The sequence below is a fragment of the Macrobrachium nipponense genome, chromosome 46 (genome assembly GCF_015104395.2).
Source record: "Macrobrachium nipponense isolate FS-2020 chromosome 46, ASM1510439v2, whole genome shotgun sequence".
Taxonomy (NCBI): Eukaryota; Metazoa; Arthropoda; class Malacostraca; order Decapoda; family Palaemonidae; genus Macrobrachium; species Macrobrachium nipponense.
The window spans coordinates 41,360,187-41,386,626 of record NC_061106.1 but is presented as its reverse complement, the minus strand read 5'-3'; the positions used below and the strand labels follow the sequence as shown (position 1 = coordinate 41,386,626).

Genomic DNA, 26,440 nt, shown 5'->3' with positions numbered 1-26,440 from the left:
ATAAAATATATTTAAAGAACTCGTGAAGTAAAACTACCTGGTGACAGAACCCATTTGGTCTTTAATCCACTTTGGCACTCAGCTTTCACTCGATAACCTCTATCAGAGTGACAGATGTCACTTGGCACTATCATTTTTTTTTATTTATAATTCAGCCTTGTGGATATCACCCAATAAAAATTCCCAGAATACCTACACATGCACAAATCAATCTAAAATGGATAATACTCTTGTGTATTGTAGTAATATGAGAACATTGATGTAATAATATCGTCCCTATGCTCTTTTTGGAACCTTCATCAATAAAACTGACAAATGAAGACGATATTACTAAAGAGTAATAACAGGTCCAAATCAAATAAGAGGAGAGAGAGAGAGAGAGAGAGAGAGAGAGAGAGAGAGAGAGAGAGAGAGAGAGAGAGAGAGCGGTGACTGCAGAAACGATAAAAGAAACCGAGTATCTTTAACGTTAAACATAAAAAAAGATATCTTGAAAAGTAAACGATCAGGAGGGACAATTAATGCAAACGAGAGAGAGAGAGAGAGAGAGAGAGAGAGAGAGAGAGAGAGAGAGAGAGATACGGTATCACATTACCCGCTGTAAAAACCGACCGATAAAATTTTAAGTATTCTTTTATTTCTCGGAAGCGGTATCCGCGACACAGGCACACACATCCCCCTACCCCATTTCACTTTGGGTCATCTGATGGCAGAAACAGATGGCCCTCTCGTCGAAGAGAGTCCGTAATAAAATGCCCATATTTCCCTCTTCCATTACGCATAGGAACTGTGGCATTAGATGTCTTTTGTTCATTGTCTGAACAAGGACTCTGTGTACAAACTTCAAACTCTGTCCATTAGTTCGTTCTCTTTCGTATATCATCATTAAGCGAAGAGAGAGAGAGAGAGAGAGAGAGAGAGAGAGAGAGAGAGAGAGAGAGACTTGCTTTTCATTAACTTGAGCCCACAGGATTACGCTCTTGATTTGGATTTGGAAGGGGAGAGAGAGAGAGAGAGAGAGAGAGAGAGAGAGAGAGAGAGAGAGAGAGAGAGAGAGAGAGAGAGAGAGAGAGAGGCTTTCCAATACCTTACCCCACAGTATTAAGCTCACGATTTGGAAATGGAAGAGAAAGACGATCAGGAGGACAATTAAAGCAAATGAAGGAGAGAGAGAGAGAGAGAGAGAGAGAGAGAGAGAGAGAGAGAGAGAGTGTTCTTTTCGTTATTCCCGAGATGAACATCTATCCCCCTTTTAACTTCGTCTCCAACGTGAGTTTTCTGTTTCAGACCGACGACCCATTGGAGGAGCGCCTTATCTTAGGGGGATACTCGAAGGACCCACTGCAGAGGGAACAATAATTCCGATAAGGTCCTCGTTTTGTCCTGGGGGTAATTGGTCCTCGATAACGCGAAGACAATACGCCAACCGGGTGGTGCTGATTCCGAGAACTCCAACTGCATTCGTCATCGGTGTCATCTTCTTCCATTGATAAATCAGCAGATCAATCTCTCTCTCTCTCTCTCTCTCTCTCTCTCTCTCTCTCTCTCCCTTCATTTACTTTAATTGTCCCTCCTGATCGTCTACTTTTCAAGATATCTTTTTTTTATGTTTAATTTTAAAGATATTCACTTTCTCTTATGGTTTCTGCAGTCAGGTCTTTACCATTTGTATATATATATATATATATATATATATATATATATATATATATATAATATATATATATATATATATATATATATATAAAATGTAAACTTTGTCGATTTCAGTAGACGGAGCGTTTACAACGAGTGAATGTAAATTGTTCATAAAAAAAAAATTGTTCTCTTAAATCCACCTTCCACTTCTGTCGCACTCATCTCTGTCATTCGTATATTAGTCTTTCTTCTTCTTCTTCTTCTTCTTCTTACAAAAGTCTCTATGACGTTGCGTTTTCCCCTTCTCTGCAAATCCTTTTCGAACATTAATTTTCTTCGATACATTTCAGTAATTTCTTCGGCCTCGCCATTATTTACTTTATGCACATTCTACGATTTGGCCACATATCGTCCCGGAGACAAGACCCAAATAACATGACAAATGAAGACCCTCAAATTGAAAAATGCTGAAAAAGGGGCATGAAATTTTTGACTGGGTCTAAATTTTCGATGCTTTTCGATCTAATTTTCGTTTTTTTTTTTACTTTTTCACTGTTTTAAAATCTGCTCTATTTTTCACAGTTTTTTCACTGTTTTCACTTTTAAAATTCGCTCTGTTTTTCACCGTTTTTTTACTTTCTCACTCCTTCAAAATTAGCTGTTTTTCACATTTTTTTTTTTACCTTTCCACTGTTTTCACTGTTTCAAAATTCGCTTTAATTTCACCGTTTTTTTTACTCTTTCACTGCTCTATTTTTTCACCGTTTTTTTACCTTTTCACTGGTTCAAAATTCACTGTATTTTTCACCGTTTTTTTTTTTTTTACATTTTCACTGTTTTCACCGTTTCAAAATTCACTCTATTTTTCACTTTTTTTTTTACCTTTTCACTGTTTTCACCGTTTCAAAATTCGCTCTATTTTTCACCGTTTTTTCTCACTTTTTCGCCGTTCTAAAATTGGGACCTTTCGTAATCTGTTACTTTTATTTCTAAGAGAATGTCCTGATCCATTTAAACATTTGCACATTTATAATAATAATAATAATAATAATAATAATAATAATAATAATAATAATAATAATAATATGCTGGAAGAAGACCTTCCTTATTTAAGGTTTAAGGAAAATAATGGTTATTTCAGCCGCGTTTATTTTGTATAGGAGTTCCTCTATTCTTATTATTAACTTTTCTTTGAGCACAAAAGAAAAGTCAGTTTTAAGAACAGAGAAACTTCTATACAAAATAAACGCGGCTGAAATGTCCATATTAATTTTCAATAATAATAATAATAATAAAGTAATAATAATAATAAATTAATATTATTATTATTATTATTATTATTATTATTATTATTATTATAATAATAATAATAATAATTAATAATAATAATAATAATAATAATAATAATAATAATAATAATAATAATAATAATAATAATAATAATAATAACTGAGGTCGTAATATATCATTAACCTTAATAAGGTCACGACACAATCATTTAGTTAATTAAAGCCATACCCTCATCATTTTGCTTCACAGAATTCCGAATCACTACTTATGCAAATTCAGTTAAAAACAGCTGGCGTCAACCTTGTGTGTTTAGCAAGACCCGTGAGATCTCCTTGGGGAGTTTCACTGTGAAAGCTCCTCTTCTGAGGAAGGCTCATCCTTGAGACCGACAAACCATTGAAGTTTTTTTTTTTTTTTTTTTTTTTTTTTTTTATCTAGACGGGCCATATGGCTTGACATTGAAATGACTCCGTTGAACCATATCCACTGTTGTATAAGCGGATAATTGGAGCTTACTATCGGGACAAAGACATATATACTATTATAACAAGTAAAAAATCAATCGAGCTTTCCCTACAGCATACAATGCTGTAGGTTTTGTTTGTTTACATGGTTTTTTTACGTTGCATGGAACCAGAGGTTATTCAGCAACGGGACCAACGGCTTTACTTGACTTCCGAACCACGTCGAGAGAGAACTTATATCACCAGAAAATACACATCTCTCAACCCTCAGTGGAATGCCCCCGAGAATCGAATTCGCGGCCACCGAGGTGGCAGGCCAAGACCAAACCAAACACGCTACTGAGGCGCTAGTACGGGCTCTTGCTCCTAGAACAGTCCATTAATAGATATCGTGCGTTATTATAGAGCAAAAAAAAAAAAAAAATAGACTTTTCAAAGCCATCAATTCCTTTTATATCACTTTCTTTAAACTGGAAAATAGCCGAGAGACATAAAGGCACTGAAGAAATGCATCCCTATTTGCAAGAGACAATTACGCCATCCTCGGAATCGGTTTAAAGTATGTGTGGGTTTCTGCTCTAAAGACGCCAACATAGGCTGTTATATTTGTTGAGGTAAGTTGGTTGTGCTTCTACTGAGACTCAATTTGCTTATTTTTTGGCTGAGAAACATACCATTCAGGTTTACAACTACTACTACTCATAATAATAATAATAATAATAATAATAATAATAATAATAATAATAATAATAATAACAAGGACTCAGCAATGGAATTCAGTCCCTCAGCAGTCATCGCTGGAAAATGTCCTGTGGATCTGGACGAAACGTCGTGAAGAGAGAGAGAGAGAGAGAGAGAGAGAGAGAGAGAGAGAGAGAAACATTGTATATGCAAAATATAACAATAAACACCAATAATAATAATCGCAATAATAATAATTCAAAATGATTGACAAATCATTCAGATCAAGTCTAAATGGCCACTGACTTGCCGAGCAAGCTTTTACAAAATGAGACGGATACATGTTAAAAAGATGAAACGAGAGAAAAATAAAGGAATAAAGCTAAATACGAACCATCAAACAGACACTGACGCACATAAACACAACAACGCCACAAGTTCAGTAAAACGAAGGCGTGGATACATGAAGCTAAAATTTTGCAATATCTTAGATCACTTAATGCAACCATGCAAAGATGAAGCCTTACATGCTCTTGTTGAAAACTGTGCAAGTAAGGAAACGTGGACGTTGGTAATAGCTCAAAATAGGGGTCAGGAGAATCGCTGTAGATGCTGTACGAATCTGATGACATTTTAGGGAAATTGTGAATAAATTCACAAACACACCAAGGACACAAGGAGTGTCGCCAAACACTCTAGCAATTCACGACATGAATAATGATACCCTGCGCCCAGATGCTTGTAAAATACCCTCCTGTTGCTTTCGGAGGTGATGGTAATTCAACTATTCTTTGCCCGATGTCAACAACAATCATTTTGGTTTTACGATAAGTGGCCATCATTTTGCGTATTCGTTACTCTTGTCCCTAGTAACATACTGTGTAACGATTCGGTAACATACTATGTAACGATTCGGTTAGGACACTTCTTTAAGCTTATTGTGTCGAGCGAATGAGTGGTATGTTGTCAACCTTGTGCCAATTTCCTTCAGTATTTTCGTCGCTGGAGAATTGTGCAGTTTACTGGTAGTATTACATATCAAATCTCATGTGGCGTTGAACACTCATCAACGCCAGTGGTCTAATCAATACTACCATTAACTTACTGGATTTAACGAAAGAACAATTTAACAAAAATAAGGTTAAATTCCCTGACGAGTTTCCCACAAGAGGGACGCCTGAGTCATCTCCATTCTGTATTAATTCATTTGCACAGCTCTCTCTGACAAACCGGATAGGATGCAGCAGCCTTGTAAACACATCCATAAGGGAGGGGAAATCAAGAAAAAAAAATTTAAAAAAAGTTCGGCAGCCCTGTGTGACGCAAGCGATAACACAGCAGCAGGCAGGTCCATCCTAAGAATTCGGGGAGACGATTCAACAAAGCTGGGCGTGTTCTCAGAAAGTGGATGACACAACTCGTAACATTAGAGCCCTCGTAACTGGCCTGTTCGACGCTTTGCCTTAGTGGCGGGGTGCAAATTCACTTTCCTTTGCTGGTCTTCCATTTACCGAAGAGATCAAAACAGCCCTCTATCTTCTCTACATCGTATTTCTCAATGATCTTCGTTGCGTTATGCCGAGGACAAACATTCCGAACGTACGATATTCTACTGTTTAAAAAGCTGATCCAGAAACTCGGGGACCTCCTACCCTTTCAGGCTTACTATCCTACGCAGCACAGTCGTCGAAGCAGCCCGAGGGACACATATAAATACCAGACAAGGTGACCTCTATCCTTTACTCCTACTCGAGCTCCTACGCTGCCCGGGCACTGGCCGTCGGGCATATATAGGCACTCTCGCTCGACCTTTGACAGTGCCACACACCCCATCGCAAGCTCTGGCTAGCCAGGCGAATTATCATGGCGATGCTCTAGGGGACGTCGAATCCGAGATTCACGAGTTGCTGTCGCCACAGCTGTGTTGCTAACATCCGAGAGAGAGGGAGAGGGGGAGAGAGAAAAGAGACTTTTTAAAAAGAAGAGATAAATTGTTTTAAGTTGTCAGTGTCAAGAGAAAAGTGCCAAGATGAGGACGACTTACGTGGGGACTTTGTTCATGGCTCTCCTGGCAACATCGAGTCTGGGTAAGGAAAAGTATTTTGTTGTCAAACGAAACTACGAAAATTATATTCTATGCAATATTTTTTGTGCAACATATTTATGTCTTCATAATGATCTTTGTCCCCTTGGTATCACTGTTATTACTATCATTACCATTAATATTAGCTTTCAGTCTCTTATCACTAGTATTCATATGATTTTTGTGTTAGTTTTGTGGTATTTACTACCCTTATTCTTTCTTCGTATATCTATTATTATTATTATTATTATTATTATTATTATTAAAGTAACCAAGACCATAAACAAATATTTTAACAATTTACTATAATTTTGGACGATTGATAATATTTGATTTTCCATAACCATATTCCATATGAACGGTAGGAGGAGGAGGAGGAGGAGGAGGAGGAGGAGGAGGAGTTCTGAATTCTCGAACTCTAAAAGCTTCTGTGTTAGGACCGTCATGGCTCGTGGATTTCAAAGACACTGTTATGCTACTTAAAGCATCTGTAAATTGCCACCGTAAAATCTTGCTTTTAACCGCTACTTTAAAACGTTTACTTACGATACAGTCCTGTTGCTACTTTGTCGTAATACTTTAAATGCTGGTTTATAACGCTACTTCAAAGTGCAACTTTGCATTGCTATTCTGAAATTCTACTTTTAGCTGTTATAACGTTACTTCAAAGTGCAACTTTGCATTGCTATTATGAAATTCTGCTTTTAGCTGTTACTTTAAAACTTTACTTTACGATACAGTCCTGTTGCTACTTTGTCGTAATACTTTTAAATTGCTGGCTTTACAACGCTACTCCAATGTGTTCCTTTAAACTGATACCCTCAAATCCTACTTTTCACTGCAACTTTAAAGCGCTACTTTACGATAAGATCCAGTTGCTACTTAATCGAAATACTTTTAAATTACTGGTTTTGCCAAGCTGCTTCATAAGTGCTACTTAACAATCAGAATGCTACTTCAGACGCGGCAAATCAATGTCTTGGTTTGACTCGTACCTAATTTCACAAACTTTTATCCCCATTAACGATCTTTCGACTGTTTCTAATATTTGTTCATTTTCCAAAGAAACTTCATTAATTTCTCCTTGCAAACGGCTTTGAGGGCCATGCTCATTGCTGATGCAGTTGACAAAAATAAATAATTTAATCAACCTATCTGCTATGCTCTTCCTTTGGTGTGAATTTATTCAATTTATTGGCAATATTTGTTCTTTGGAAGCAGACTTTTTGAGGTTAACATCTCGAGGATCGGTCGCTGACAGTTTTTTTTTTTATATTCTATAATAATTGTTCGGTTACATCTCGAGGATCGGTCGCAGTATATATATATATATATATATATATATATATTATATATATATATATATATATATATATATATATATATATAATAATTGTGAGGTTAACATCTCGAGGATCGGTAGCTGACAATTTTTTGAGTTGATAATTGTAGATAAGTTACTCTTATACTTTCAATAAGTTATCCCGTTATTTTCCTCGCAGTTATATCCCGTCCTTTTTATATTTTGCAATAAAAGAATTATTTTGTATAATAAAAAATTTAATTTAAAATTTTTCCTTTATTCAACATTATGGTTTCATCTATCCGCTCTTTAGTTGAAACAACAACCTTACTTTACATAAACAGCTTATGCAGTAACACTAATTCTGTATTACCAATTGCTATAAGCTTGTCACTATGCAGACACCCCTCTACGGTACTTGAGAGATAAAGAGAGAGAGAGAGAGAGAGAGAGAGAGAGAGAGTTACAAGGATTAGGACGTCGCAAAGACTTGTTAGCCCATCCGAGGAGACATCGTGTTCACTTATCTCTAGGAGCAGGAGAGAGAGAGAGAGAGAGAGAGAGAGAGAGGAGAGGAGGAGGGAAAGAGAGGAGAGAGAGAGAGAGAGAGATTTAACAAAATAAACGCAAACGGGCAGTTAAATATATCACAAGACAGCATGCGCAAGTCTTGCAGGAGTTTGGGGCAAATGGGGAAGGGAGGGGAACCGGTTTGGAGGGGAAGGGGAGGTACGACTTAGTAACAGGCGCTCTTTGTTCAGACCCATGTGTCACCCCCTCAAGGAGTGTGTCTGTTTTCTTACGAGGCGCCTTTGTGTGTTTTCTGGTGGGCAGTTTAACTATTTAAGTCACATCGCTGTTAAATATTCCCAAACTTGGTTTCAGATACATATTTCACACCGAGAGTTTCAAGGGAGTTGTTGTACATACACCGACATCAAAATATCAGAATCGAAACATAAAATCTATGTACGTCTGCGTTGGTTATTCCAGGGCAATTGTACAGTGTTCACATAAAATCTATATACGTCTGCGTAGGCCCCCTCACTTTGGTTATTCCAGGGCAATTGTACCAGGGTGTTCATAAACTCCCAGTACGATTAAAAGTACTTATTGCTTGTAATGGTACTGCGACTTTATGGACACCCTGTACTTTCGTCTCGCTTACCCGACTTAATTCCTAATTATTCTTGCCCTAATGCTTTTTAATAGTCAACACAGCTCTGCTGCAGTGGTGCTGTTTTCTTTATTCCATTTTTCTAATTATGGCAGGCTTTTGTTACAGCTCAGTCAATCCCCTCCCCCTTTAACTAACGCATAAATAGTACGTGATTTCATTGCGACTACATAATATAAACAATTTCGTTTTGCAATCACTAATCATTTTCATCTGATATATTGTACCTGGTTCTTTTATAACTATCCTTCGCCTTTCCTTCTCACGTGATTTCATCAATGCTGAAAGCAACAACTAAAAACAAAACAAAAAAAATATCTGACGTGAATTGGTATTAGCCGTAGATGACAGCGAAATAAAGTTATTGTCGCTCTATTCAGCTTAACACCTCGAATTTTCTTCATTCTAAGGACTTGCCCACACTAGCGGGCACTGCCCGACGGGCAAACAGTTCCCATAACCCGTTTCCACCATACTGACCGACAGTATGGAGCCAGAACGATGCGACTGTCTGGTAACACTGCTTCAGAAACCGGAAAAAATATAAACAGCTGAAAGTGCCCGACAGGCATACCCGCTAGTGTGGACAGGCCTTATGGAATACACTTCAAAATTTATGGACTTCAAAATTTATGGATTTGTCTTTCACTCATATGCTTTTCCTGTTTATTAAACAGGCTTCCAAACAAGTATATAGTTTAAGTGAGATTAAAAGTCTTTTAACGATTACTAATCAATCAAGACATGCCACTAAACTTACATTCCCAAACAGGTGCGGACCACGACGTCATGCAAGTTCAGTCTCCTTTCGTCGTGAAGCACCCTCTGGGACCATCTATGGAAGTTCTTCGACGTCAGGTAAAAAGAATTATGTGCACTTACATACATAACTGTGTGTGCTCAAGAGCACATTTGCTCATCAAAGATTGCGCTCATATGAACACGTCATTTATCATTTTAACAAAAACATCATTGACCTACATGCCTTTCTTATGACGTCGTCTAGTCCCATACAGAATTTTGATACACATCAGTACTAATATAAACAACTGAATCTATCACATAAATATCGTAACACAAAAGAAGAGTAATCAACAGCGGAATTTTCTTTCCAGCCATTGGGCGCTTCCACTTCTTTCCGGGAGTCAAGAAAAAGAAATGCTAACTTCCCAGCATATGGGAGAGATTGCTTCTCCTGTAGCACTGGCACCTATGGCTCCTCTGACTGGAGCAGCAGTGGTAGCAGCAGCAGCAGCCACAGCAGTGGGGGTTCTTTTGCGCCTGGAGCTGTTGGATACCCGACCTATGGGGCTCCTCATTCAACATCGTCTCGCCAGGAATTTAGAAGCGAGCAGAAATTTGTCAATGGTCAACCAATCTATGAACTGCACCATGAGCGTAAATTTCAAGATGGCCAACTCGTCCACGAGGAAAAAAGAGAAAAAGATGAAGATGATTTTGGTGTAGTCCAGACACCTGGGATGATCTCTGGGGGACAAGCCTCTGGTATTACTTATGACTGGGGTGTTCAGCCAGGTATTTCAAGGAGGGCTGAGGAAGTTAGACAAGAAAACCGTACTTATGGGTCCCAAGGTTATGGAAGTGGTTACAGTACTGGAAGTCTTGGGTCAGATGGCTTTTCTAGTAGTTTTGATGCTGAAGTTGCTAGACTGCGAGAGGATTTGCACAGGCAAGTGGGCACTTATGGATCTCAACCACTTCTCCCTACAAGTGGTAGCAGCCATCGCTCAGAATTTCACACACAGACTCGTTATATTAATGGGAAACCAGTGTATGTAAAAAAGGAAGAAAGGAAGTATGCAGATGGAAGACTGGTACATAACAGCACAGAAGAAAAGGATGCTGATGAACTTGGTACCTCAGATCTTCAGCATCAGTACGACTCTACGGGTGCTCTCTCTGGAGTGCCTGTGGGTGGATATCATGAGAGAAGGCATCATTACCAAGAAAGCTACAGTGGTGGTAACCCTTGGTATCCTGCTTCATCTCCATATTATGGAAGTGGTCAGAGGTCAAGCTGGGATTCATCTGACACACAATATGGATCATCAAGTGAATCAACTCATTCTCGCTACAGACCAAGCTATGGAAGTTCAGCCCGGACAGACCACGAGGAACACTCAGCAGACTCCCATTACTCAAGGGACAGTGGTGCATCTTTCCCCCAAAGACCTGCTACACCTGATTCTAGAGATCATTCTTCTACTTATCCTGCATACAGACCATATGCAAGCACTTCTACTTACTCCAAACAAGACTCTCATGAAAGTAGGGCATCTTCACCTTACCGACCATCTCATGACTCTTCTGTACAGTATAGACAGGATTCAGATGGTTTTTCATCTTTTTATCCAGCTGGCACTTCAACTTCAGGCTCATCTCACCGAGTACAAGACTCATCGGGCAGAACTCCTACCTACTCATCTCCTTATACACCAGGTCATGGAACCTCATATGGTACCTATGATGGGGAAACTCATGAAAGTGCATCATCATCCTACCCTTCACATAGACCAGCGAGTGGTAGTTCTACCCGAACACATTCTGAGGCAAACTATCATACTTCCTCTTCCTATCAGGGTCATAGGCCATCTGCAGGGGAATCAGTAACACAAATCTCAGGAGATTCTTACAGGTCACCATCCTACAGACCATCACCTGCTAGCCATCCATCCTCTCATCCATCCTACACATCATATGAAGACAGGTCATCAGGATCAAGAGGTTATTCGGAGGAGAGACACTCATCATCTTCACATTCTGCTGGCAGATCTTATACAGGTGGTCAAAGTGAGTCCTCTTCTGAGGATTTGGAAGAAAGACACCTGTTGCAAAGTGCTGTTGACTCATCTTCTGAACGAGATGATACGTATACTGGACATGTGGACACGAACACAATAGGTAGAGAATCCTCTAGAGATTATGATCAACCATCTAGACCAGGAACATCTGATCATTCATACAGTCAAAGAGGTCACTCTGAAACCCAATATACTAGTCATGCTGATAGAGATTCATCAGTACCAAGAACTGGGGGGGGAGCTCGAACAGTTACAATAGATCTTTCTTCATCCCCCCAGTCTGGCGCCCCCTCAGGTGGACATACCCGTTATAGTCAAGACTCTCGAGTACACAGTACAGAGGAGCATTCTTCTGCTTATGGACGAGGAGGATATGCACCTCAACATGAAGATCATGTTTCTTCTCACTCTAGAGCGCAACATGCCAGCAGAGATACTTCATCCAGTACTGGACATAGACCAGTAGGCATTCCTGGAGTTATCAGTGGGCCATACTCAAGTCATGGAGAAGGAGATTATTATGACAAAGAGCGTTATGATATAAGCCCCTTAGATGATGAATCGCCTCAAATACCTCTTGTAGAAAATGAAATAGAAACTTCTTACCCTGTACCACAACCAGCTGATGATGGAACTGATAGCAGTGACCTCCATGAAGATTATTCAGGTGACTCAGTTGGTCAAGATCTTGATGAACCTAAAGATTCTGGTTCCCCCTACTCTGGTGATGGTAGTGGTGACTCTGCTGCAAGGAGCTCAGATAGAGCTTCCGGGTATTCCCATTCATCATATCTTTACAACAGAACTCACACCATCTATGGAACCCCTGTTTCTCAGCCTGCGTCTCCCATCGATCACACTCGTCGTGATTATTCCCGTACTTCCACAGTTGATGATTCACGCAGAGTCTATCCTGCAACCTCAGGATCTCATCATTATCGATACAATGAAACCAGGAGACATTCTACGTTAATTGGTGGACAACAACCTGCAGTTACTTCAGGCTCATCACTGACATCAGATTGCACACAAATTAGTGGTTGTGTTGCTGGTTCCTCTCAGACTTCATCCAGACGCTCAGAAATCCGCACCAGCAAAAGGTACATTAATGGCCAATTGGTTGGCATTACTCATTATGAGCGCATTTATGAAAATGGGAATCTAGTTCATGAAAATGTTACAGAACAAGGTGTCGATGAACTAACCCCAGCAGAACTTCAGAAATATGGAATACACCAATTAAGCCTTGCACAAGGCAGCTATGAACCTGAAAGCTATTCACAGCGCCATGAGGTGAGACAAGAGAAAAAGTTTGTGAATGGGCAGCAGATATATGATTTACATCATGAAAGGCGATTTGAAGATGGCCAACTTGTCCATGAAAACAGAACTGAGAAAGATGAAGATGATCTTGGGGTGTCAGCTGAGGGTGGGGCTCAGCTTGGTGTCGGGTATGCCGGAGGTTATTCAGAAACTGCAAATCGACATGAAGTCAGGCAATCACAGCATATGCAACAACATGTCACTTCAGAAAGCAGGCCAGGAAGTGTCGGGCAATCATCCGAAACACGACGTGTGAGTATTTAAGTTCATCAAAAGACTACTAACAGACCATTTTTTTAATTCTTGTTGCAACTGTTCCTACCATACTGAAGAATATATACTGAAACATTATTATAATCTTATAAAAGTAGATGAAAAAAGCAGTGAACATTCCTCAATAATTATTCAAGGCTATTCATGTCAACTACATTATACTGATGAGCTTTGAAAAACAAAAGTTGCTTTAGAGAGATATTCCTCAGACCTTGTTATGTTAAATTTCTCATTTTTTGTCTGTCTTTGTAATTAGGTGGCTGATACTTCAAGAGTTGTCACTAAACCTGTGTACACGACTCGTCGCCAAGAAACTCGACGACAACAGGAATACATCAATGGCCAACCTGTTTATGATCTTCATCATGAACGCCGTTACCAGGTATGATAAACAGAAACGCCTCATTAGAGCTTTTGAAAACTTTCTTTAGCATCATACCAGCTGCCTCTTGTCATAGTGAGGTGTGTGAAAATAATTTTTTTTTATTTTGTATAGAAATTATGTGTATTTTTGAAAGCACAACAAATACTTCAGCCAGTCGTTGCTTCTTTTCTAAAAGAAAACTTTACATTTGCTTCAACAGATGATCTTGGTAATATAAGATACAGATACTGAAGTCAAGTAAGAATTTTACAATCAATATAATAAGGTTTATGTATACATTTGCAATTAAATTTCTTTGGAAAGGAACTATTAATTCTGGTGAGCGATGAAAATTGCTCCTCAATCAAGTGCAAAAAGCAGAACTGAATTGTTCATTCAAGAATTAACTGTTCACTTACATATATTCTTTTTCATTCTACTCAGGATGGTTCTCTGGTCTATGAAAACAGGACTGAACTGGATGAGAAAGAATCAAGAGGATCAACAGGCTATCATGATGCTCTACACGACATGATGTCTGGAAGTAGCCTAAGGACAGTATCAGAGTCATCTCATGGCAAATCATCAGGAGCTTCTGCAAGTGGATCGTACGATTCCCACTATGGTGGATCGTATGGAGGACCATCATCATCTTCACCATCTTCCTCCTCATCACACGTTGGTGGGTCTTACGAAGGTTCTTCATCTTCAGTTGTTCAAGAAAGTTCTAGAACTCATGAAAGCTCTGGTTCTGCTCTTGGTTCATCATTACTTACTGGAGGTTCATCTTTGAGTCACTCAGGAGGAGCTACAACTACTATCTTTGGTACTTCCCCTCTTAGAGGATCTGGTTCTTCTGTGGGTTCTACATTGCTTACTGGAGGTTCATCATCTAGCGAGGCTACTACTACAGTTTTTGGTACATCCTCCCATGAGAGTTCTGGTTCGTCTCTTGGTTCCACATTGCATACTGGAGGCTCTGCTTCTGGTCATTCTGGAAGAGCTGCAACTACAGTCATTGGTTCTTCCACCCATGAAAGCTCTGGTTCTTCTGTAAGTTCCTCACTGCTTGCTGGGGGTTCTGCTTCTGGCCATTCTGGAAGAGCTACAACAACAGTCTTTGGTGCTTCGCCAAGTCTTGATTCTTCAAGCAGGGAGTCCTCTTCTAGACACTATGAGGCATCACAGAGATCTTCCACAGGCAACTCAGGATGCCTCACTTGCGTCCTTATGGGAGGTGGTTCAGGATATTCAAGTCATGGATCCTCATCATCTCACTCAGCCTCTCAAGATTATTCATCTGGGTATTCATCTTCTTATGGTGGAGATGGAGCCAGTGATGGATATAGTCAAAGAAGGGAAATGAATCGTGAAGAGTATTATGAAGATGGTCAGTTAGTTCGTGGACGAGCAGAAGACAGAAGTTTCCGAGATGGACAACTGATCCAAGAGAACAGGCGTGTATATTCAGGGATTCCAGGACAAGTAAGTATTGTGATTTATAGGTAATAACATAGGAAAAAATAGAGTACATTCAAGAGAATGAGAGTAACTAATAAAATTATGCATTACATGGGAAACGCAATTTACCGGCTGGTTCATCATTCTACAGGGTCAACAATCTTGTGGGAAATTTTCATTAAAACTCAAACTCACAACCATATACCTTATATTCTCTTAGTTTGTTTTTCTTTACCTCATATTTCACCTAGTAAACATGTTTGTAAAAAATCAGGGCACACTTACTTTAGTTTCAATATTTTGGTACACAATACGAATGTATTAAGGTGCTCTTTGTCATACCAATTTTTCTCTTGCAAGTGTAGAGGCTATTGCCAATTACCTATACAAATGCTACAAATTGGTGAAAGAAAGTTCGAACAAAATCTCCTTGGAAACATCTCAGCTTCCAAGTATCAAGTATAAATCCCTCTAGCAATTAGACAAAAAATGTTGACTTATTCTCCTGGTACCAAAGGCTCAAGAGTAACTCCCTTTTCAGATCACAGGTGCCGAAGCTCTACAGTCTGCTCGCACATCCTATGTGAGCGCATCTTCTGCATCCTCTTCGTCATCTCATGAGGATGCCACAGGGTACGGAGCCAGAGTAACCGTTAAAGGAGACACCACAGGGGTATGTGACCCTAATCCATGTGTGAACGGAAGCACTTGCATCGCAGGACTAAGAGGACCGCTCTGTGTCTGTCCCTTCGGATTCAAAGGTATGCCTATGTGACTTGTCTTTTTCCATTTTTTTTTTTTTACATTGAGAGGTGCTAACGTTTTATGAATGTTGAATATTCTTAACAGTCTGTGTGTGAACAGGTAAAGTTCAAATTATGAAGTAGGGTGCGTAATGAATTACTAATATCTTTCAGGGACGCGATGCGAAGAAGCTTACTGTCCCAAAAGATTCTGTAGGTACGGGGGTAACTGCAATGTTGTGGGCGGAAAACACGAATGTGCTTGCAAGAGTGGTTATTCTGGGGCGAGATGCTTGACAAGAAGAAGCCCTGAAGCTTGAAAGATTTACGGAAGAAGAAGAAGAAGTAGCTCTACAATGCTCCATGAAAGTGTTTTAAAATGACTCTTTGCCTTTAACAATATAATATATAGATATATTATATATATATATTATATCTATATATATATATAGATATCTATATAATATATATATATATAATATATATATTAACATTGAAAGGGCGTGCTCGTCACAAAATTATTTTGCAAGAAATTTTTCACAAAACGTTTTCCCAGTGACGCAGGCCATTTCACACCATTTGATTAATTTTCAAAGGCGAAGATTAAATACTGTGAACAATAACATACAAATAAAAGGGGCAACGCAGAGAAATTACTTCCAGATAGATTAAGAAAAAAACAACTTTACATACAGTGTTACCAATATGGAAAGGAGCCATCGAGAAAAGACAAGGACTTCAATTGAACCTCCGTTCATTTTACAGTATTTTCCAATTGTAAAATATCCCAGAGTAGACGCAAAGTAATAAGGGTCTTATATTCATGCATTGTAATTTATAAGGTCATATCCAATCTCATTTCTTGTTTATTGAGAGTGACGTTCTGTATATAGTGTTGAAATGGTAGAAAACTCATCTGGACCTACTACCGGTTCGGTTACCTAAGTTATTATACAGTGTTATTTAATATGGTATTTATTAAAGATTTGTGGAGATGATGAGATGGTTTTATTCACATGATATTTTTTAGTAATAAGCCCAGTATTAATATTAGTATCATGAGGGCTAGCCCTAGGCCTGCTGTAGTTTTGAGTGTTAATGAAGTATTATGATATTATTTACGATGTCATCAATAAGTTCTCAAACTTTGTATGCAGAGGACTTAGGCTGAATTTGATCTGCCAGAACACTTAAAGATGGTAGGCTATTCTTCAATTTTACCATTATCATTTTTACCGTGTACTTCAAATTTATACTACATTATAGCTTTAAAAGTAAACTGTACCAACTAGCTAGCCTACAAGTAAACTTTACCAACTAGCTAATCTACCAGGGTTGATCATCAAACAACTAAGGGTAGCCTACCATAGCCTAACCTAAGCTTAGCAAAGGTAGCTTAACTTAGCATAGCCTTCAGGAATGCTGATTTTTCTATGTCCCCCTCCACAGACTATGCAATACAGAGCTCAAGTCTTGGCTAGCTATGTAAGCCTAAGATATTCTTACAGGCTAGTCTACAAGTAAACTTTACCAACTAGCTAATCTACCAGGGTTGATCATCAAACAGCTAAGGGTAGCCTACCATAGCCTAACCGTAGCTTAGCAAAGGTAGCTTAACTTAGCATAGCCTTCAGGAATGCTGATTTTTCTATGTCCCCCTCCACAGTCTATGCAATACAGAGCTCAAGTCTTGGTCTTGGCTAGTTGATCATCAAACAACTAAGGGTAGCCTACCATAGCTTAGCAAAGGTAGCTTAACTTAGCATAGCCTTCAGGAATGCTGATTTTTCTATGTCCCCCTCCACAGACTATGCAATACAGCTCAAGTCTTGGCTAGCTATGTAAGCCTAAGATATTCTTACAGGCTAGTCTAATTTAGATTGCACAATGTAAGTAAATATGTTCAATTACAGGTGAGCATGATTGTGACATGAGTGAGTATGATTGATAGTATATGATTACTACAATAGAACTCTCATATTCACGGGGGATGGGTACCGACCACAGCTACCACGCCCTGCAAATAGCAAAAATCTGAGAATAGTCAAAACCCCTCTAAAAATGCTTAGAACTTCCTAATTTGTTAGTTAAAACACACACAAAAAATACTAAAAATGCTTAAACCTGAGTGTTTTAACAGGTTTATCTCAAAAAGTGCATTTAGTCACGAAATTGGTACGAATATACAGTCATTTGTGAATATTTCTCAGTGCAAGATACTGCAAATATTCGAATTTTCCCCGAAGAATGGCTATATATGGTTCATAGAAAAATCAGCGAATAGCAGAGTTCCATGAATCATGAGTGCAAATAGCAGGGGTTGATTGTACATGTCTGCTGACTGCAGCACATAATAATTATTAGTAAATTAATATTTTGCCATGATATTTCTCTAACAATATTCATGTGCCTTTACATCAGATTTCATATTAACTTGTGCTTTATTTTTCAATAAATCTTTTCATGAAGCCACTCTATTCATAATCGAAGCTTCTTCAGAATTATTTGATTTTTATTTTTCTTTGTTGGAACAAATATTTTTAGAGATATAACATGGTAAAATATTCATTTACTAATAAATACTATGTGTTGCACACAAATACACATACATACATATATATATATCTATCATTTTATAACATATGGATTACAATGATGCAGCTTTCAAAACAGATTTTAACTTGTGTCAATCGAGTCAGAGTGTTTTCTGTATGATATCCTTAATTATCATAGTTGTTGGGCAAAGCTATTTAGTATTCCTAGAAATACATGCCTACTAAAAATCCAAATCAGTTGTTTATGTTTTAACAGATGACACAAAATTTGCCAATGTAACTCACTTAAAGTTGTGTTCCTTGATATTCTTACATCAAATACTAGTAAAAATTAATGTTGGGGTTATTATCCCAATCATTAAGATTTTATCTTTTAATCCATGTAAAACAATGACTGAATGGTTAACAATAAAAATATAAAAATATATCTGAAAAAACAATTGTATTTCCTGGGAAATCCCTGGATTATTTTCCAATTGTCCCGAAATATAACAATTTGTCAGAAATTGTATTTTTCCTAACTATACAAACCTGAGGTCCTTTAACAATAGGAAGGTACTTAGCGGCAGCTGAACCGGTCGTAAGCTTCGGCAGTTGGCGGTCAGCTCGACTGCGAGGAGAGGAGTCACTTTGCTTTAGGCCCAGGAAACGCAGAGTGAGAGGTGGCATGAGGTGGGACTATATGTAAAGGACCTCAGGTTTGTATAGTTAGGAAAAATACAATTTCCGACAAATTGTTATTTGTTCCGATGCGTATACAAACCCTCGGTCCTTTAACATTAGGAAGACTCACTTCTTGGTGGGTGGAATCTGAGTCTTATGAAAAGACTGGTGTTCGTCCTACCTTGGTTCCCTCCCTGGTCGTAAGAGCAGAGGGAGGGATTCCAGCCTCTGCCCAGCTGATCGGGGTGTGCACCGCAGGATCAGTGGTCAGTATTCTGGACCAAATTTATAAGAGGGAGGCAAGCGTACCCCTTATAAATAGCAAAAGGCAAGAACTAGTTCCTACTTCAAGAGCAAAAATGAAGTCATGGGTTTGTCTCTTGTTGGCTTCCACTCCCCCCCTTGTTGGGGAGTGGCGGATAAACACTCCTATCCCAACTGAAAGGGATAGGATGGAGCTCAGTTGTGTAGCTTACCTGCATCGGCCTCCTGTTCAGCATAGTGACGACCGCAGCCCTCTGCCCACAGGTAGAAGAGAAGAACAAAGGAGGAAGAGAAGCCAGTCACACTCTCTTTCACTCGTCCATTCACGCAGTCACACAAGGATGCGATGCTGTTCTGTCCGCTCGGGTGCTGGGAAGACTACACAACTTGTTGAGCAGCCACCACGGGTCCCAAGGAAAAAGTGTCCAAGGACCTGTGGGTGATATCCCTAAGGTAGAATGAAGTGAAGCTGGTCTGGTTGGCCCAAACCCCTGTCTTCAGAACCTGCACCACAGAGAAGTTCTTGCGGAACACAAGGGTTGGGCCAACACCTCTGACATCGTGGGCTCTCAGACGAAGGGTACGGGTGTTGTCACTACCATCCGCGTCGTACGCCCACCTGATCACCTCACGCAGCCAGAAAGAAAGTGTTCTTGGAAACTTCTTTCTTGGTAACTCCGGTGCTAACGAAGAGGCGTCGACACTCAGGCCTGAGGTGCCGAGTTCTCTTCAGATAGCGCCGTAGCGCCCTCACAGGACAAAGCAGCATCTCATCCACATCATTATCGGTGAAATCCTTCAGGGAGGGGATCATGAAAGACTTGAACCGGTCGTCAGGGACTGAAGGATTCTGAGTCTTCGCTATGAAGTTCGGGACGAAATCAAGCGTCACGGATCCCCATCCCCTGGAATGCTTGACGTCGAAGGAAAGACCATGAAGTTCCCCTACTCTCTTCGCCGATGCCAGGGACAGCAGGAAGAGGGTCTTGAGGGTCAGATCCCTGTCTGACAACTCTTGGAGTGGCTCGAAGGGTCTGCGAGTCAAACTCCTAAGGACGAGAGTCACATCCCACCCCGGGGGCCTGAGTTCCCTGGGTGGGCAAGACCTCTTGAAGTTCTTCATCAGGAGGGAGATCTCGAAAGAAGAGGAGATATCCACACCTCGCAGTTTAAGGATTAAGGCCAGGGCGGCTATGTATCCTTTAACTGCGGAGACGGAGAGGAGCTTCTCTCGGCGAAGGAAGACGAAGAAATCCGCTACCTGTCTGAGGTATCTAGCCATCTCTGTTGCTGCACTGCGAGAAAAGCCTCTCGCTTGCAACAGATGGTGGATAACAGCCAGCCGTGAAGACACAGGAACTTGACGGACCGGTGGTACCGTTCTACGTGTGGCTGGCACAGGAGGTTGTGCCAGGGGGGAATCTCAAGCCGTTTGGGTGCCACCAGGATCATCCGAAGGTTCGCGGTGATCAGCGCCCTGCTGAACACTTTGCGAATCAGACAGAACAGGGGGAAGGCGTAAAGGAAGAGGTTGTCCCACGGATCTTGAAGAGCGTCCTCTGCAGCTGCCCATGGGTCCGGCACAACCGAGTAGAAAACCTGGAGTTTTCTGTTGTACCGGGTGGCGAACAGATCCACGACTGGACGCCCCCACAGGTTGAAGAGCCTTTCCACCACGTCTGGATGAAGGGACCATTTGGTTCCTATCACCTGATCCCGACGGCTGAGCTTGTCGGCTACCACATTCCTCTTGCCTGGAATGTAGCGGGCCAATAGCTCTACTGATTGTGCCACGGCCAACTTGTGCACCTGCAACGTCAACTGGTGCAGTGGGAGGGACACTAGGCCCCCCTGCTTGTTGACATACTCCACTACCGTAGTGTTGTCGCTCATCAACACCACCGAGTGTCCCACCAGACGGTCCCGGAACTCTTGGAGAGCGAGGAATGCTGCCTTGAGCTCCAGGACGTTGATGTGAAGGTGCTTGTCGCGATGGTCCCACGAGCCTGCAGTCAGCAACTCCTCCAGGTGTGCGCCCCATCCCTCAGTCGATGCGTCTGAGAACAGCAACATCTCCCGGGGGGGGGAGTGCGAAGAGACACTCATCTTACGAGGTTCCTGTCGTCCAGCCACCAGGCTAGGTCCTGCCTCACCTCCTCTGGGAGGGACATGGGGAAGAAAGGAGGGTCTCTTGCCTGTGACCAACTCTCCTTTAGTCTCCACTGAAGAGACCGCAGGTGAAGACGCCCGTGAGGGACTAGCTTCTCGAGAGATGACAGGTGACCGATCACGACCTGCCACTGCTGAGCTGGTTACTCCTGTAGAGACAGGAACTGTCTTGCTGCCTTCCTGAACCTGCTGATCCGCGAATCTGAGGGGAAGACTCGCCCTGCTACCGTGTCGATCAGCATGCCCAGGTACTTCATCCTCTGCTTGGGCTCGAGGTCTGACTTCTCGTAATCCACTACGATCCCCAGATCGTGGCAGAATTCGAGGAGTCGCCCTCTGTCCTGCAGCAACTGCAAGCGGGAACTCGCCAGGACTAACCAATCGTCAAGGTACCTCAGAAGACGTATCCTTACCGAGTGGGCCCAAGCCGACATCAGCGTGAACACTCACGTGAACACCTGTGGGGCGGTTGAGAGACTGAAACAAAGTGCCCTGAACTGGTACACCGTCCCATCGAGGATGAAGCGGAGGTACTTCCTGGAGGATTGATGGATGGGTATCTGGAAATACACATCCTTCAGACCCACCAAAAGCATGAAGTCGTTTTCCCTGATGGAATCGAGCACTGAGCGTGCTGTTTCCATTGTGAACCGAGTCTGGCAAACAAATCGGTTCAAGAGAGAGAGATTTATCACCGGGCGCAGCCCCAGAGGACTTCTCCACCAGGAAAAGTTGACTGTAGAAGCCCGGCAACTGATCCCATACGATCTCCACAGCACGTTTGCTCAGCATGGCTTCTACTTCCTGCCGAAGCATCATGTCCTTGGTCGAGCCAGGAACTTAGGTTTGCAGATGAACCGGGTTGGAGGTGAGGGGTGGCCGAGACTCGAAGGGTAGTAAATATCCCTCCTGAAGGACGTTCACTATCCAGATCTCTGCTCCGTAGTGCTGCCATGTTGCCCAATGGCTCGCCAGGCACCTCCCCACTTCCGGCAGCAGGTGAGGGGGAACGCCGTCCCTAGCGTTTCCCTCCTCTCTTCGACTTCTTCCCAGATCCTCCTCGAGAGAAGGACTAGGAGGAGGGCTGGTTGTGATCACTCCTTACAGCAGAAGTCGAAGACAGTCTTTCCTCTCGGCTTCGACGAGGCAATCGTCTTTGCAGCAGAGGAAGCGCTAGCTAAACTCTTGGGCTTAGCCGCAGTCGTCCGAGGTTGCGCAGCCACCTTGGAGACTGCCTGGTGGACGTGACGGTCACTGTCGTCAGTATGCCGCTGTTCCACCGCAGCAGCCACCATCTCTCTGGGGAAGAGAGAGAAGGAACTCCGCACCGGTCCGTTGCGAAGACCCAGGGCCGCCTCACACCCAAAAGCCCTAGTCACTGGGTGAGAACAGCATCTCTACACCAGAGAACCAGGTTGCCCCACAGGTTAGCCGTTTGGTTGGCCAGGTAGGAGATGGGCCTACCTCCAGACTGGCACAATCTCACAAAAGCCGGGTCCCCTTCAGAAGTAATGTTCCCCAAGGAGGCCGCGACTTTCGACACTGTGAGGGACCACAGGTCAATCCAGGAGACTGCTTGGAATGCTGCCATTGCGGTAGATTCCAAGGCAAGTGCCTCTTGCTGCGAGAACCAGAGGTTCTCCGACAGGAGCTGCTGCAGAGACACCCCCGGAGTTAGCCTAGCTAGCTCCGGAGTAACCTGTTTGGGCAGCAGAGGGTCCTCTGAAGGTACGTAGAAGCGCCTCTGTAGAGGTGGGGGAAGGAGCTCGGAAGACCTACCGGACCGATGCGAACCCTCCTGTCTGGAGACAAGAGCGTCCACTTGGCTCAGTATGCTGTCAGCCAAGGCCGATCATGGCAGACCCACCGTCGTCCTGGGTTCCTTCTTAGGTCCCCAGAACAACTCCAGACCCGATGTGGGGCTTGGAAGATGGGAGCGGCGATCCTTCCCCGAGGTCGATGTGCTGACGAATCAGCGCAATAACCTCTGCGAACGACCTCTGGATTTCAGGAGTGACTGCATCCTGTGGAGGACCGTCAAGCCCATCCAGCGAGAATGCCTCCCGAGACCCTCCTCCTTCCACAGGAGGAACCACAACAGACCCCTCCAGGTTTCCTCCTGCCACTTGCGCATACGATCTGGTCGGTCCTAGGACCGTGCCAGGTTCATAGGGCATCGTGGCGGGATCGCGAGGAGCGCGCCCCTCGCGATCACTCCTGATCGCCTTGCTCTTCCTGGTGAAGCCCAAGGAAGTTGAAGGGATTGGAGAGGAAGACCTGACGCTCCACCCACGCCCACCGGCAGAACCGGTGTGCTGAGGGGGTGCAGGCGATCACCAACCCGCGGTGGCGATCGAGCTGCAGGCCTGGTCGAGCGGCTGGACCGAGAACAGCAGCGACAGTCCCGAGCGCCAGAAGAGCTGCTGCTGGTCCCCCTCTCCGCCTGGTCCCGGTAGGAGCGGCGGTCAGGGGACCTGCAGAGTCCGCTGTCGCAGTGGGAACGAGGCCTGTCCTCACGGCGCGTCACGCCGCTTGGACCAGCCGAGGCTGGTTCAGGCGACCGAGGGGACCGCTTCCTCGCCTCAGCCCGCGACCTGTCTGGGACCGTCGCGTCAACCCTGGGTACCAGCGTACTGCCGCGAGAGCGATAGCTGGTCTGGTGGGAGTCGCCTGAGCGACCACGGCCAGTGTTCCGCTCCGTGCCTGGATTCTGGCGCCGAGTGGACTCAGTTGCGTGGGTCTTGGCTGTACACTCTGTATCTCTCGTGAACGAAAGGCTGGGACAGTACCTGGCGTCGAGGCAGAACCTCTGGCGCCAGGAGAGGAAGAAGAAGACGGTCCCCTTCTTCTTCTTCCTTGCGGAAGGAGAGATGGGCCCCGTTCCCGAAGGAACAGGAGGACCGGCAGAAGTCCCAACCGTCCTACCGGAGTGGGACGGACCCTTAGAAGTCTCAGGACGAGCCTTCTTAGGGGGGGGAGGAGACAACCTTCTTCTTCTTCGGCTGTGGGGCCTTAGAAGTTGAAGGGGAAGCGGCGGCAGACGACGACGATGATGAAGAGAAAGACGACACCTTCCTATTCTTCTTCTTCGTCAGCTTCCTCAGCACCACCGTCAGGTTTTCCATCCAGGACGGAGCCGGGGCAGTTGCCGAAGCAACAGGGCCCGACTGCACCTGTCCGGAAGGACCTGGGGGTGGGAGCAGCAACACCACGGCAGGAACGACGGTGGCAGGAACTGGTACCAGAACTGGAGCAGCAGCATACTCAGGAACAGGAGGCGGGGCAGGAACCAGCGGCATCCTCTGCACAGGAGGCAGGTCCAGGGGAAAGCTCTTGGGACACTGGAATTCCAGGGCTGCAGCATGAGTGGCAAAACCAGGTGGCAGCATCACAGCGGCTATCATAACCTCCAGCAGCGGCGCCTGCACAGCAGCTGTAGGGGTCACCATGGTTACGTGCTGGGTGTACATCAGGTACGGCGGAGCAGCGTAGCCAGGCGTGGACACCGTTGTCGTAGTTGTGGTGGTCAGGCCGTGCGTTACCAGCATGGCCCCTCTCACCAGGTGACTCAGCAGCCCCTGAACTGTCGGTGTCCCTCGAAGCCCCAGCGAGTACCAGGCCCGTCCAAGATCGTCCCCCGTGGCAAGCAGATCTGAGGAAGGAAAAGTAGAGTGAGTTAGTGGGGGGTCTCCCCTCACCTGGGGGGGACAGTTTCCACCCCGAGCGAACAGAGGACCCCAAGTACAACTGGATGTTGGGGTATCTCGCCCCCCCCCACCATGCTCGACTGATCGAGAGAGGAGAAGGTGCCATACGAGGGAGCTGAGATGGAGGGAGAAAAGAAGACGACGTGTCCGTAACCAAGGGCATAGCCAGAGAACCCTACGACGACTCCTTGGCCACCTTACGCGGCTTCTTCCTCCCCCCATAGCACTCCCACTGCTCCTCCGACCAAAAAACACATACATCACGTCTTGGTGCGAGAGCATTCCTGCCCTTTACACCGAGTACAAAACTCATGAGGGTCAACCTCAACAGATGATCGAAAGGCCCCACACTTACGGCCCTCCATGCCAGGGCACAATCTGCGACTGATGGGCGGGCGAGGGGGTCTCTCCGGCTCTTGGGATTCCATTTCGAATCTCAAAAATCACACAATTCGCTGTATTGTATACAAAAACACACACGTACTTACATATATCCTTGCACAAATACACACAGTGAAAGAGAAAGAAAAAAAGAAGGGCCTTCAAGCAGTGAAGCAAACAAAGCATATGACAAGAAGCGAGTAGAGAGGCGAGCAACACGTCCATCCACCAACGCAGCCGACAGCAAAGTGGCTCCTCTCCTCGCAGTCAAGCTGACCGCCAACTGCCGAAATGACAATTTGTCGAAAATTGCATTTTTCCTAACTATACAAACCTGAGGTCCTTTAACAATAGGAAGTAGCTAGCGGCAGCTGTAACGGTCGTAAGCTTCGAACAAGGGGAGAACGGTAGTTAACTGCTTGTCCGACAGTCGCACGCCGCGCGACTGGGAGGTAAACAAATCACTTTTGCTTTTGGCCCATGCAAAATACGCAGAGTGAGGGGTGGCATGAGGAGGGACTATATGTAAAGGACCTCAGGTTTGTATAGTTAGGAAAAATGCAATTTTCGACAAATTGTCATTTGTTCCGATACGTAATACAAACCATCGGTCCTTTAACAATAGGAAGACTCACTTCTTGGTGGGAGGAATCTGAGTCTTTGATGAACAGACTGGTGTTCGTCCATCCCTGGAATGCCTCCCTGGTCGTAAGAGCGAGGGAGGGATCTAAGCCTCTGTCCGATTGATCGGGGTGTGCACCGCAGGATCAATGGTCAGACCTCTGGGCCGAGTACTAAGAGAGAGGCAAGCGTATCTCTTCGTACCAGCAAGCAAGAACTTGTCCCTGTTTGCAAGAGGCAACATAAAGTATGGGTTGTCTCAAGCTGGCATCCACTTCCTCCCCCTTGTTGGAGGAAGTGGTGGATATACGCTCCTATCCCTAGTGAAAGGGATAAGATGGGGCTCTGTTGAGTAGCTCACCTGCATCTTGTCCTTATCCAGCAGGTGACGACCGTGTCCCTCTAACCACAGGTAGAGGGGAAGAAAAAGATGGGAAGAGGAGCCAGTCACACTCTCA

At 43.5% G+C, this 26,440-nt stretch overlaps 2 protein-coding genes across 2 annotated transcripts in view; both read left to right on the top strand.

Annotated features, from left to right (window-relative positions):
* The first annotated feature begins 5,804 nt into the window (after positions 1–5,804).
* LOC135214957 (hornerin-like) lies at positions 5,805–16,020 on the top strand. The gene is made up of 7 exons (XM_064249448.1): positions 5,805–6,160; positions 9,409–9,494; positions 9,752–13,033; positions 13,311–13,436; positions 13,863–14,903; positions 15,421–15,640; positions 15,797–16,020. Exons 1-7 carry the CDS (start codon positions 6,103–6,105, stop codon positions 15,940–15,942), a joined length of 4,959 nt encoding a protein of 1,652 aa, XP_064105518.1. The 5' UTR covers positions 5,805–6,102; the 3' UTR covers positions 15,943–16,020.
* A 692-nt stretch (positions 16,021–16,712) lies between these two features.
* The window catches only part of LOC135214955 (uncharacterized), a 99,581-nt gene continuing 89,853 nt past the window's right edge, over positions 16,713–26,440 (top strand). The window contains exon 1 of the mRNA XM_064249447.1: positions 16,713–16,821. Coding sequence (XP_064105517.1) covers positions 16,819–16,821 — 3 coding nt within the window. The 5' untranslated portion in view covers positions 16,713–16,818. The remainder of the gene's footprint in view (positions 16,822–26,440) is intronic.

Excerpts from the sequence above, each read along its gene's own strand:
- LOC135214957 (XM_064249448.1), top strand. The coding sequence starts at position 6,103 with ATGAGGACGACTTACGTGGGGACTTTGTTCATGGCTCTCCTGGCAACA. Across the intron at positions 6,161-9,408 it reads CCTGGCAACATCGAGTCTGG|GTGCGGACCACGACGTCATG; the intron begins GTAAGGAAAAGT and ends ATTCCCAAACAG. Across the intron at positions 9,495-9,751 it reads TGGAAGTTCTTCGACGTCAG|CCATTGGGCGCTTCCACTTC; the intron begins GTAAAAAGAATT and ends TTTTCTTTCCAG.